Raw genomic sequence first — 14,467 nt, 5'->3', positions numbered from 1 at the left:
ACAGAGCTTTAGGATGACAGATAACAAATACTGCTTCACTAGAATATTTTCCAGCAGAAATCTCACAGGATAAATTCAAGGCATTTCTTCCTCTCTTTTTCCCTGCAGGGTTCATTATTCCACACTCTGCTCCTACTACATCAAGAGAACAGTGCATCCCCCGTGTGTCACCATTTGCAATGTGTTTGTCATTTATCAGGTTGCTTCTGCGAGTGCAATATTACTAAAACTTACCGTCAGCTGCTTAGTGGGGTCATTAGAAATAAATCCCCAGGTTTGCTTATTAATGTACGGTCTCAAACTGGTATTTCAGGCATGTGGTAAAATATGCCAGGTAATTTTCACTTACCATGCAAATTTCTGTTGCTACAAGATAGCAGAGTCTATTGAACCATTTCACATAGGCCTCAAGGTTACTTGTTTTCTTCTGTTCACTGAAACAAGTCTGGGGAGAAAAAAAGCACAGAGAGACATTTAACTGTGTTTCAGTTAGCTCCCTGATTGCTAAAATAAATACCACACAAAGGTGACTATTGACATCAAGGGCCCCTTTCAAAAAGTGCCTGGGTGGGGCGTGGGATGCACAGAGTCCAGCTGAGCGTGTCACACCGCACAATTCACACCAGCGGATAGAAAATGCCCCCGTTTTGCCTACAGCAAGTGTTCACCAACACAGTCTGCACTGACCCTTGTTCGGTGGGATATTCCAGCCGGGGCATTGCAGGGTGCACACAGCAAACAGTGATCTGCAGAAAAAGTAAGGCAAGCAGATCTTCCACAGCACGCTCTGTTTGTGCCTTTGATTCCAGGACTTCCTTCACTTCAGTAAACGCAATCACCCACAGCCCTTTTTCTGGAGTGGAGAGACTGTAGTTTAGTGAACAAAAGATCAGCAAGAGAAAACACAGTTCTACTTGCCTCTTCATGGGAAAAAAAAATATTTCCCTTATTGACTTTTCAGGATAATAGGCTCTCTAGTGACCAGCTATCTTGGTGGCTGCTCTTGAACAGGTCACTTCCATGCCAGAGATCCTTCCCTGATAAGAGCCATTACAAGAAGTGCATTTTTCAGCTTTTCATATGAAACTTAACATAAATTCCCATAACGGATCCAGGCTGTGGGAGCAGATACTTGGCTGAACTCTTCCAGTCCCTTTGACATCAGCAGATAATTTGACTTCAGCAGAGTTGATGGGGCAGTTCACACAGCCTGAAGATGTTGCTTGGGATTATAAGAATTCAAGTCCTTTTCCCAGGCCTAAATTCTTACGCTTCCCATCTAGGACACACTGAGCTCATGTGATTTATCTGAACATTCATTAACATCCACTAGAGGGTATCAGAGAATACTGATTTTTTGTTTTATTAAGATGATGATTTCCCAGAGCTACCATAAAGACATGCCACTAAGAAGAAAATCACAATGCGTAAACATAGATCCATTAATGTAAATGGTATTACACGTACTACGTAAGTTAAACAAGTGACTAAAACCCCTTCAGAAATGGGGCTTAACATGATTCCCAAGATAATTCGAAGTAAAAAAATATTCATCTGTGATTCCGTATACAGGCATGTTTAGAACCAGAAATCACAGTACCATCATATGGAGCAAACCTTAACAAGCCTGAAATTCTTACCAACTTTATGAGTAGAGCAGATATACAATAAAAATATATTTTCAAAGCATCTCAGAAGTAAATGTCAGCAAGCAGCCAGTAAATATCAACCAAACCAAAGGAAACTTAAAGCAGCCCCAGTCTACCCATAGCAGTTGGTTTTCATTCACTCTGTGGTATCTCCTGTTCTCTGTTATAACAAAAAGTATACAAAACCTAGGTTTTGTTCTGAATATGCTATTTTCATCTCAACACTGCTGTCCTGTGCCAGGCCTTAAAAACCACAGCTAACACCACAAAACTTGTGAAAAATGTGCAACAGTTAAAGTGGAAACAGGCTGCTTTTTAAAGGTTAAGCCTTATAAATGGCAGCAATATTTAGCACCTCCCTAGCATCTTCCATCTGCAACTCAAAGTGCTTGATAAACATTCATAAGTGAAACCTTTTGAAGTCCTCATGCAAGAAAGATGTTTGATATGATCTCCAGCTGGAGGGAATTCAGACCAGCTCCCTGTGGTTAACAGGGGTGGTCTCCATGGGTCAGGGAGTGACAAGGGTTGTGCCGCTATGTACAACATTCTGGCAGGTCCCACATGATCACTCTACACCTTACCCTGGTGCGGAGGCTCTGCTAAATCATCGCTGGGACCTCCGCTCAGCCCAGGGAAAGGGCGGAGAAGAGTTGCAGACAGCCTCGACTTCCATCAGCCCTGCTGACTTGAAGCCAAATACTGTGTTAGTGCCATGTCTTGTGTGGAAATGTTACAGCAGTTTTGGTTTAACTAAGTAGATCCTCCTGGGGGAAGTCATAGCCTTCAACTCGGAAGGCGATGCAGCGGGGCATCCCTGCTTCCCACCGGTGATTTTCTCTGTTATTATGCACTTCACTGAAGTCACAGAACTCTTACTGGGCAGCACCTCAGTGCTCAGATTTGCACTTGAAGAACAAGCATAACTGTCAAATAGTTTGTCGTAGTCTGCCAAGATGATTTGCTCAGATTTCCCATCCCACCATTATTTTCAGGTTCTCTGCCTCTCATTCCAATCCTTCCTGTCCACCGTTGTTGATGTTTCCTTACATTTACCTTGCAACCTCAATTTTTCTTCATATCTCGGTGATATTCTGTGCTGGCCCTGCATTTGAAATTCCAGTTATAGCTACAGCCCTTGTGTGTACATGAGTTTATTACTGAACATTTCCTTCTTCCTCTTAGCATCCCTCCCCCTCTACGGCTTTATGCACTTTGATTTCACTCACTGCTGCCTCTCTCCCACTCTTCCAAAATTCACTGAAATTTAGTGCCCTCAATTGATCTCTTTCATTTTACTTTGCAACACATATGACAGCTGTTCATTTTCAGTCTTGTCCCTCATGTTTGCAGCAGGTTGCTGAAATCTCACTGTGGCTGGTTTGGTATTTCATGTTTCTGACACACCTTTGCTACCTTGGGGTTCCTTCCTTAAGGATGTGATCAATGCACAGAAGTACCATCTCTGCCCACTCCCCTCTCCCTGGAACCAACTGCAGAATCTCCATAACTCCAATAAGAAAAGAGCCCAATGTTGCACTTTTAATTCATCCATCCATCCATCCATTTTTTCACCATTTCAAGCTACTCTGGTGCAGCACTATAAACAGAGGTCTTCCTGTTATATTCAGCATCCAGCAATGAAATTCTGCCATTGATATATGATGTCAGTGGGAGCCCATATGCACTTCTGGGGAAGAATTTTCTTTTCTGGCAGCATGTGAAATCTCAGACTCTCCCTCTCCAGCCAGGAAGTCTTTTTCCTTATCGAGGCACCCACCAAAACGCTGCTTCAAACTCCACTGGAATCAGTGGAAAGACTCCAACTGGCTTCCACGGACTTTGGATGAAGCCCTGATCAGGCGCTCCATTCCCTGCGGTGCTTTGGGTTAAAAGCTATTGTGTGGAGAGAGAAGAGTACGTTGATTCATGACGCACTGACTCATTGCTGTGGTGTCTGGGCACACACTATGGGTATTACATCACGTCCAGAGTCTTTATGCTTTCAGCACTGGGAACAGACGTTCCCTGGTTGTGTGCAGCCGCCAGCCATCTGCCCTGGTCAAAGAAGGTGAGGAGGAACAAGCCAGAAAGCAGAACATCAGGGAGCTGCCCAGTCTCAGGCCGGGACGTACTCTCACCAGGAAGGAATGGCAATAACCTGCCAGTGCCGGCTCTACCAACAGGTCCCATCCTTGCCGTGAGAACACAAGTCGTCAGTTGGCCTGGCCATGGTCAACATGTGCCCCAGGCCCTGGTCTTATGGATCTCATCTCACCAGTTCATGTAGAACAAACAGTCATCGCAGGAGACACTTCACATACAGACAAATCATACCTTGGTGCCATCCAGAGGGTCTTTATGTACAAATGCCTGCACAAACTCCTCGGGTCCAATGTGACTTAGCCTTTCCTATTAGAGAGGGGAAAAAAAGACAGAGAGGAAGAAATAAGAAAGCACCCCAGAAACTCTTCTGTTCCTCTTGATAAGAAGACATCCCCACTATCTGTCAGCTCTGAATGGTGTCACTGAATTGGTAGACAGCCAACTAGCACCAGACATTAAAGTTGATAAGAACAATTAGAGTTATTTCAGCGGAAAGAAGAAAATGAGAATAAATATGTCTCATTACTGACAAGACATAGTTAAAGCCCTCTCTACTGTGCAGAGAGAAAGGTGCTGGATGCACGAGGCTCCAACTGGGAGCCAGCAGACCTGAGTTCTGTGGTTGGCACTGCCACAGACCTGCCGTGCTCCTGCAGAACTCAACGGCCTCGTTCCCCAGCTGTTAACGTGGTAGCAATGCTGTGATCTGCCAACCCCAGCAATCCAGTGCTCACGTGAGGCTCAGGTGATGGCCCAAGGTGGTGGCTCTGTGCCACTGGGGGAGGAAGGCACTAAAGACACACAGGTCACATTAAAGGCGTCGCTTACACTGTAGTGTCCCAGGCACAATCCAAAACAAGATTAACCACAGCATCCAGGTCTCTCTTAGTAAAGAACAATCCACCTTCACCAGCTCCTGAACAAACCTGGCAGTTCTGGCCACACCACTGGCCTTCTTTTTAGGCTTTTCAATTCCCTTAAACATGTTTATTAGAAAAAAATATTTGTTGTAGGCTACAAAGGTATTTCAGAAGAGATATTTTGGAATTCCTACACCTCAAACTTAGAACACTGAAGCAACAACTAAATTAATGGTAGTTTTGCTTAAGTGAAAATTTTATGGCTACTCCTGTGCCATTTCTTTCAGCTTCTCGCCTTGCCACTGATAACTGTATAGGACTCTTACTAGTTAATAACTGTTATCAAATAAATAGCAAATAATTCTTACTAACAAATAAACTTTGGACAGTTTCAGTGCAGAGTAGCTGGTGTACCCAATACAGTAAGTGAAAGAGAAGGCAGAGAGCATTTATTACAGTAAACAGAATGAAAACCTCCAGCTGTATGAGTTTTAAAAGTGCAGCCGTGCCCCAGTTACAGGGAATCATCCCTTGGAAGACAGTTGCACTGTAGAGGAAAAGAAAAGCAAGCAAAACTCTCCAGGCAAAAATACTTCTACTCTTTGGCTTAAGCTGTATAAAGCAAAGAAAGCCAAAGCTGCATGTTCTGAAAACTAACCAAGGTGAAAAGATGATCCTAAATTTGGGGTTTCTGAACTATTCCACTGCTTTGCAAATAGAATATCGACTACCTTCAGAATTCCGAAGGCAATTCCATGATATTCACTTCAATCCACAGTCCATTTCACGGTATGTTATTCCAGCCTTCCTCTCAAGGATGAACACTCTCTACAGAAGGACAGGCAGCAGGGAATCATTACAGCATCAAGAATTCTGCAGATGGCAGCAATGCTTTGTGTTCTTCTGTGAACATCCAGGAGGTCTATGAGGAAGACCTGAACCTGGGGGAAGGGTGTGCAACCCAGTCTGTCCAACATCTTGGTACTGCAATTGGAGCAATTGCCATCAAAAGCCTCTTTGAGAGTGAACTGCAGCCCAAGGAGGGAAACTGCAGGACTTCATGTGGGTGGTATTTGCACAACCGTGTATGTCCATGCACAAAGTCCCAAAGGGAAGAACATAAAACACATCAGACAACTCAGATGCTTTGTGCATCTGTAGGAATGGATTCGAACTGTTAGAATTTGTTCCAAATTAATAAAAGGCCTAATGAGCAGCCATTTCAATAGCACCTTCAGGTTGTGGGGCTTAGAGCGCCTTACAGAACTGAGAACGCCTTGACCTTCCTGAGATTGTGACTCACATTTCACAAATAAGCAAGCTGAAAAAGGAAAGTGACCTACTCCAAGATGCACAGGAACACTCTGATATATAGCTTGCTTCCCAAATACCTCTTAACTTGTCAAACCCTGCCGCCTGCTGCAGTGCTGATACAGCACGGGATGTGCTGCAGCAGTGCAGACACCTTCTGGTTGTGTCTGGAATACTTAGCAGCTGATGGCTTAAAATAATATCTCTGACTGCAGAAGTTGGGAACCATTCCCACGTACCAGCTCCACATGTGTCAGCTGCTGAGCCAGAGTATAGGGGTCACTGCAGACGCTCAGGATTTCTCTCTGAATTGATGGAGGTTTAGTTTTAAAGGCAACCAGCTTATCGGAGACAGCAGCACTGATCTTGACAATCCCTTCTTGCCCGTGGCTGAGGGTTGCAAGCTTCTGATTCAGGGTTTGTAAAAGCTGATTCATCTTTTTCCAGTAGGCCTGGAGAGACAGGGAGAGAAAGAAACATAAACCACCCACAGAACTTGACAAAGGAGTGTTTTTATGCTGAATTTTCCCTTGTGCAAAATACTTCTAAGTCAGCAACAGGTTACCATTTTATTTTCAACAAGCCTATTTCAGAATACCCAGTTGGCTTAATTACAGTTCTGTGCTCTGGACCACAGAAACAGACTGCAGTCAAGAGCAGAGGCAGGCAGGACTGGTGGGTTGGGCTGGCACTAGTACTCACATATTCCTGCCAAGATCAGGATCAGAGGAGAGGTAATGCTACGACATGAGTTATTGCAGCTTTCTAGAGCACAGCAGCTTTCAGTACCTATGCTTTATGTCAGCTACGTGTTGGCCGAGAACTCTACCTGTTAGTGGCGCCTCGTCAACTCTTATTTATTAGGAATAAGAAATGTTTCTAATGCTATTCATCGTTTCTAAGTCTCCATCCTTTTGAGCTGAGGGCAGCAGAAGTGTACTGTGACTTGCTACCCAGTTGGAGTGGTCTGAGCATCGTGTAGCTTTGAGTATTTAATACCCAAAACGTTAACTGCTACTGAAGGAAGCTCATATCGTATTCCAAGCACAGCCATATGCTCAGCAGGATGATCATTACTAAGTTGCTCAGGTTGTTTTCAGAGCTGGAGCAGCTCTTTACAGACAATGAGTGAAGCCGCTAGCCATAGATGATGGGCAGAAAGAAATACCTTCAACTCTTCATAACTGACAGATGCAGACATCGTAAAACCGAGATTAGTGAGAGAACTGGTGGATGGCTCTAAAGACAAGGATTAACTGGAAATGTCCATGGGCAAAAGCCTCACGTGGAGCACAGGGTGTACCCTGCTGCAGAACACAGGTTCGTGGGCTTTCCCAGACGGAAGAGGGAGCATCAGGCAGGATGCAATGGGTGCTTGCTCCATTTCAAAGAGCACGGTCACTTGGGAAGACGGTTTGCAGGCTGGCCTACTGCCAGCTCCTCTTCCAGCACAAAGACACACAGTGGAGAGATCCTCTGCCTGCTTACAAGTGGAATAACTCCTCACTCCCCATCCAAACAGAATTTAGTAATGTCAAGTCACCAGTAATGTCAGTTTGTGACCTGTCAGTGTGAGAGCAGAGCTGGCACGAAGTCCTCTTCTGCGGCAGCTGTGCTGCGCAGCAGACAGACACCCTGGCACTCTGCACACAGTCCTCATCGTCACAACAGGGACCTGGCCCAGTGTTCCTTCCCATGCAGCCCCACACACAGAATCACAGAATCACAGAATGTTAGGGATTGGAAGGGACCTCGAAAGATCATCTAGTCCAATCCCCCTGCCAGAGCAGGAACACGCCTGTGCTGCAGCCCAAGGGAAGTCTTGGGAAGTACTCGTGAATCCCATGGCTTAGATACAGCCTTTATCTGCTTCAGACCTTTGCAGACTGCGGGTAGTTTTCAGTGTCAGGCATTGACAGCACTCATGTTCTAGGTGTCCAAGGTACCAGCAGCCAGAGTCAGTGCTCTTCTCATCTACACGGAATCCCACCCGCACACTGGAAGTAGCATCTCCTACTACTTCACAGTGAAGAATAACATGTTCGTGTCCACCCTGTTTCCATTGCAGTCTGAGGCTGGAAACCTTCGGAACATCCCAAGTGCTTCAGCTTTTGCTGCAATACTAACTTGCATACAGTTTTTCTAGCACAAGGTTCCACGTTGCTGAGGAACTTCCCATTTTACTCAAGGAAGATGCTCACTTGAGCTGGGCTGGAACACAGGCCAGATAAGCAGGTTGCAGTCAGGCTTTTTGTCCAAAGTAGAGCTGATAAGTCCAAAATGAAGCAAGTACCTAGAAGGCAGGAGGGACTTGTCGTGGAGGATGACAACGCGTGTTCTATTTGGAAGTAAATCACATAGGAGGAGGGAAAATTGAGGAAGATATAAAAATAAATAATTGAAATAATTTCTAGAAAATTAAAAACATTCTTTCCATTTTTATCTGTTCCTGATGTATAGTAGCTTCAAGGAAAAGAGACTACTGGCCTTCTTCATGGAATTTCTCATTCAAACAGATGGTCACACTTTTGATTTACAAAGACTATCCTGGATCTAAACTACTGAACATCAGCTAAATATTTCTCTGGTTTATATCCAGGTGTGTTTGCAAATCTCAGCATAGCTTATCAAGCTCTATGAATAGAACGCTATTTTTTACTGGAAGCTCAAATAGTGACATATTGGGTATTTTGTAAACAGGGGAGTTCATTTTGCGGGGAGGGCAGGCACAGCACTTAAATCCAAGTCTTCTACAGAACATAAAACATTTGGCTAAAAAACTTTTAGCTGAAAACCCAGTTCTTTTTCAAAAAGGAGTCTGGATGAGAAATCTTGAACCAGCCATGTCTGTGCAGTATCAAATTCTTCACTGCTTGGATGAAAAGCCAAAAAGCAGCATAAAATCACTTGAAAGACATGCATATTAGCCAGTCTTTCAATAAATCCTTATCAAGAGATCTAGTTTCACCTAGTTTTGTAGGGAATACGGTATAATAATGCAGATACAGACAATGGTAAACAAAGACTAAGGTAAGCCAACCACCTAATAAAGAATGAAATAAGAGAGACCTTTAATAGACACAAAAGAAAAATATTCAGCAATCAGAGCTCTTCGAGAGAGACACAGAAAATCGGTTGGGTGCATCCCTGCCTAGAAAGCTTTTCTGTGCATGCTGAGGTATAAATTAAAAAAAATAAATCCTGCTTTTGCCCTTTTAAAAGCATTTCCTACCTTCTTTAAAATATGTTCACTAAGTGAAAACAACATTGTTCATTACCTTCAACATGCTGGTAATTACCTTGCCACAAAGTGACCCCCCATTGTAGAAGGGCTGCATGCTGGACTCTATCAACCGATTTCATTTCGTTGCCACATTAACAGTCAAAAGAAGCATACTACTGTTTAATATTTAAAGAAAATGTTTCGTTCTTAACTGGGAAAGTTCCTCTGAAGACGGCAGGTCTCAGCAGGCGGCTTAGGAACTCAAATTTTAATTAAAACTTCTAACTCTAAATGCAAATCACAGCAGTTACTAAGAAATGCTTCTCAGCATGGAAACCTTTATAAGCGCATCGCAGAGCCTTTGGAAAGTGGACTCAACAAAGGAGAGGAGCACACACTGCAGAGGAAAATCCTGCATTAACCTACATGGACTAGATGACCTCACAAATCTTTCAATCTTTAATTTCTATGATACACAATGGGAACAAGTTTCTTCTGAATGACTAACGGTACCACCACTCTTTCGTGCTGTCCCTTAAAAAACGAAATTTGCAGGATATGAGCTGTTTCTTAAATTAATTATTGATTTTGCCCAGGCATAATCATTTGCAGTTACAGTGCCTAGTAATATTTGAAAAACAATGATTTGCCTCCCAGGGCACCCATAAGCATTGGTACACAGCTGTGCCCACTCCAGCACGAAGGCGTGCAGCACTTGCTCAGGTTAGGCAAATAAACTACTGCTTTGTATGCAAAACATTGATTTTTAGCATTGATGGCTCTTCACCAGGGCAGCTACTGCTTTTGAAGAGCTGCCATAAAGCCCCTGTTCTCTGCCTTTTTGGCTGGTTCCTTCCTTCCCGTGGACATGGTTTTGGTGGGTCTGTGTGGGTTTCTCTCACTTCAGATGCTGAAGGGCTGTAAGGAACCTTTCTTGGTGGTTGGCAGGAGCAAGTTCATTGCCTCTTCCCCTTGAGGGAGAAGTCTCACTGCGCTGGTCAATGGAACTGAGGCCACTTCGGCTCTTTCTGAAAGTCCTTTGTGTTCCTTTCACCTCCATCAGTGTCATGCAGCCTCCAGCCACCCAAAAGTGCTGCCAGCCCAAGAGTGGCTGGTTCCATTTCTCTCATGTTTCATGTGGGTAGGAAGGTCCTATTTCATTTCCAGTGTGCTGCAAACCTGCTCATTCCTTTTTTGCACCCCTCCCTTTCTCAAGACTCATGGGTATGCACTTTTTGTTCTACTGAATTGCACCCATCTGTGGCCTGAAGCCAGGCCTTGATGTAGCCAATGGAACTGAATTCTTCCACATCCCATGGTTAACCTAGAAGTAATTAGAGACTCTCTATGTACTATTTGCTCTTATCCTTATTATTTTCATGGATTTGGTGGTATTTTTCATGTTTCTGAATTAATTTATGGGACCCACCCACTTGAATTTGCAAGCAGGTCTCCCAGAGACTCCATTCACTGTGTCCTACTCTGCCACACACATGGCTCATGCACTTGAACACCAAGACCATACAGCCATCTAGACCGAGTTCTTGTCCTCATGTCACCGACACAGGAGAACCTAAACTGAGAGATGTGGCTTTCAGGGAAGCTGCTACAGGTTTTAACCATTAGAGGAGAACAAAGCTGTAAGAGTTGCCAGGAAGAGGCACGGAACAGAATGTGGCAAAAGGAGGAAAAGGAGGAACCAAGTGGGAAAATGAACATAACATCTCCACACAATGTCCCAGGTCAGACGTGCTCACCTCATCGCATGGGGCTATCCTGTGAATCATGTCTTTCAGATGGCCGATCATCCGCTCTTCCTGAAAGTCATACGGGAATGTCTCTGTCCACTCTGTCAGCAACTGCAAGATTTTGGGTCCAAATTTTCTGATTCGTGCCTGAAATGGAAACCAGAATGATGGATAGGGATTGAAACGTGTTTAATCATTAAAGTCTCCCACCAAATATGTATCTCACTGAAAGTGGGGCCAGATTTTCAAAGAAGGAACTGATGGTTGCACCTGTAAAATCTGAACACAGGCAAACAAATAGTCTGGTGCACAAGTGATATATTTTGGCCTGCAAAATATACTGGTACTTAGATGCATACACAACTGTCTGTTTTACATGCAGATTTAAGTATTCTTCACATGCAATTGGCCAGTTTATAGCTGGATGGACATTTTGTTGGTGCAACTTTCATGCCTTTTTAAAAACCATCTGGCCTTTTTGCTCATTTGAACCACATGTTCTTCCCTTTTGTACTTACACCCCCTCCTACAATTTCATCCTTTCCTGAAAAATTGATTGTGATGTATTTTTTGACCAAAAAAAGAGGTGAGTCTTTTGCTTTCTGGCCATATGAAAAAACTGCTTAGTGACCGCTGGCGGATGTAACATGAGGAAGAAACAACGCACAAAACACCAGCACTTTGGTAACTTTACCTGGGCTACTGATAATGTTGCTCTCTTCCCAGATAAGCTCAAGGTCATGATAGAACAAGGACACCCACTCACATAACACACAGTTGATGCCCACTTTACATTTGGTGTAGGTTTATCTCAGGATGCAGCAGCAGGAATAGTCAGGAAGATATGGGGCAAGGAGGGAAATGTGGGGAATGGCACAAATGATACATCAGTATTATCTTGAAAGAGGGCCAGGGAGGCTGCTTGCAAAGCTTCCATCCTCTGTTATCCAAGAACATGTGAAAAGGAAATTGTGTTAAGCAACAAACTGCATTTTTATTTACAGAAAACACAGACCAAAACAAACAGCCTTCTTCTGCATTGTACGTACTGTAGCTAAAGTGTACCCTGTAATCAGGAAAAATTATACTCTTGAGCTCCACAGCTCTCTGCTTTTCAACCAAGGTGGTTAAAATGCATATTCCAGCTTTCCAACAACAACAGGTTTAAATGAACCACATCTCTAAAAATAACTGCTGTCAGCTAGCATTAAGCTCAGGCTCAAAGACCAGCAGGTGGCTGCTAAAGGGAAAGCTTTATTGGGAACTACAAAGGTCTGGGGAGACCTTTGCTCCAGCTGTGTAAACTGCTATTCCGAATTGAAGGAGAGGACTTTGTGCAAGTCACAGGACACAACTCGGGGGACGGGAGGTCTCTTGTGTGCAAAGTTTCAAACTCAGCCCCACTCTCAAGAGCACCAAATCAGCTGTGCCCCACCAACTCTGTGTTACTACAGGCTAGTCCGAAATGCAGACTCACCTCAGGCAGAGTGGGAAATCTTCATAATAAGATAATGCTTCTCATTTCTTGCAAAGTTCAATGAGCAGCAAAACTTTGCAAAGCTCACATTTTAATCCTCCTAAATTTGCAACTGCCATAGCATCGGAGAACAGAACCCATCACACCTCAGAAAAATTGTTTTGGATGCTGCACCTCATCCAGATATTTCTACTAACACAGACTGTACAGGCAACCCAAGTATCAGCTTTCTGTATAGTCTGGCTGATTGATCTGCATAGTGAGGGCAGAGCTCCTGTTACTCACACAATCAGCTATCTGGGCAAAAACACGCAGTTGGATGTTGGTGATTCAGTATTCTATGCCAAAAATAGTTTCAAAGCTGGAAAGGCTAATCTTGAGAATAATTTCAGAATTTGGGGGTTTTTGGAAAGTTGTAACTAATGCACGTTCTTCTCCCCTCCACTGCACTGAAGATGCAACTCCTGCTTCGGGTAATGTACCAGATAGGTCTCCATCGATGCACCGAGGAGAGGTTGGGTGCAATCCAGCAGTGAATAGGATCCAGTGGGATCCACGACTGCAGCATCTGCGGGTCTGCCAGAGGATGCACATGTGTTGTTACACACTGTATCAGTCTGCACAGTCCCTAGGGCAAAACTGGAGGAGTGCCGACACAGGAACAGCTTGGATTTTCTCATTTTGCGAGCTTATCACAGCCTCACTCCTGCTTCACCTCATTCTTGGTGTGCCAGACTGCGCCGCTCTGCAGCACGGCTGTGCCGACAATCTGTTGGTGCCAGCAGTGGGAGGTTAGTGGGTGGCTGTGTGCTGTTACCTAGCGTTTGAAGTGACAGGTAAGTCCAAGAGGAAATATTAGTGTTTCAGAAGCAAGAAAGCAAAAGGGCAGAGGCATTGAGTAAAAATGGGACAGTGGTGTGTTGACACCTGCAATTGAGAGTGTGTGACGTTTACGTCCTACCTTCTTGCATCCCGCAGGCTTCATCACAGCCTTCTTAGTTAAGAAGGAAAGTCACCTGGGATGACTGAGACAGGTGGAAAGGGAAAATTAGAAGAAGATTTGAAGCGACTGGCGCCTGGAGCGCTGCTCTTGGACATGGATACTAGGATGCCTCAATGTCAGGATCTCAGCAGCAACTGTCATTCTTTATGAGAAAGCTTCATTCAATCCAAAGGGAGGCAAAGGACACACACTAGAGCCCCAGATTTCTCTGCCCATTGAAAATACGTCAGGCTTTTCTTCTGTAAAGATAAACTAACCTTGTCCAGCACAGGGTCGTCCAGCCGCTGCTGCTCAATGCACTTGTGACAAACTCGGGACAAAAGCTCATGGGGTTCAATGAAGAGTCTGGAACTCAGCAGGAATGTAAAGATATAGGCTTTCTGTGGGAGAAAGAAAAGCAGAACTGCTGTGAACAGCCACACAGTGGTAATATTAGCCATAAAAGCCCCAAACTCCATGGTGTTTGCATTTCCCCTGGGACAGACCTGTATGTCTAAAAGACATAAGGTTTCCTGACCCTGAAAACTGAACTGGTTACAGTGGGTGCAGGAGGCAGCAGCATCTCCTTCCTCCACAGCATCCACTTCCAGCCTTTGGTTGCCCAAACCCTGTGCAAACATCCAGCAAAGACAGCACGTAGGTCACTCTACAGGAGCGAGCCCAGGTTTGGGGGACATAGGGGACAGCACGACCAGGGATGCATGGAGGCCAGTGAATACTAAATATGGAGATGCTCAAGCACTCCTGTGTTCCACTGGGTTGTGAGCTTTGGATGCCCCCAGATTAGTCACATCTTGCTATTGCCCTGCAGGTCTCACCCAGCCTGTTTTCAGGAATATTTCTTTTATTCTACTAACTCCCAAAAATTCACTTTTATCAGCCAAGCCATATCATATGCAGTCCTACATCTGTGAAGCTGTGGGAAGCAGGTCTGCGGGATAAGTCCTTGGATTATTTAAAGTATTCCAGCAGTGAATTTAAAATATACGCATGAATTATCAGTTGTTTGCATCCTGACCCCTCCTGGTGCCTGAATTATCTTCTTTCCCCCAGATCTAGCCATGCTCCTGAGCTACAGGTATAGTATTAC

General features: G+C 44.4%; 1 protein-coding gene across 1 annotated transcript in view; it reads right to left on the bottom strand.

Moving 5' to 3' along the window:
- The window catches only part of RASGEF1C (RasGEF domain family member 1C), a 70,592-nt gene that overhangs the window by 11,174 nt on the left and 44,951 nt on the right, over positions 1-14,467 (bottom strand). The window contains exons 3-7 of the mRNA XM_065643912.1: positions 13,635-13,757; positions 10,907-11,044; positions 6,166-6,378; positions 3,987-4,061; positions 350-445 (exon numbers count right to left, since the gene is read on the bottom strand). Coding sequence (XP_065499984.1) covers positions 350-445; positions 3,987-4,061; positions 6,166-6,378; positions 10,907-11,044; positions 13,635-13,757 — 645 coding nt within the window. The remainder of the gene's footprint in view (positions 1-349; positions 446-3,986; positions 4,062-6,165; positions 6,379-10,906; positions 11,045-13,634; positions 13,758-14,467) is intronic.

The sequence above is a fragment of the Caloenas nicobarica genome, chromosome 13 (genome assembly GCF_036013445.1).
Source record: "Caloenas nicobarica isolate bCalNic1 chromosome 13, bCalNic1.hap1, whole genome shotgun sequence".
NCBI lineage: Eukaryota > Metazoa > Chordata > Aves > Columbiformes > Columbidae > Caloenas > Caloenas nicobarica.
The sequence above is the reverse complement of the archived record's forward strand: the minus strand, read 5'-3'. Positions and strand labels throughout refer to the sequence as shown.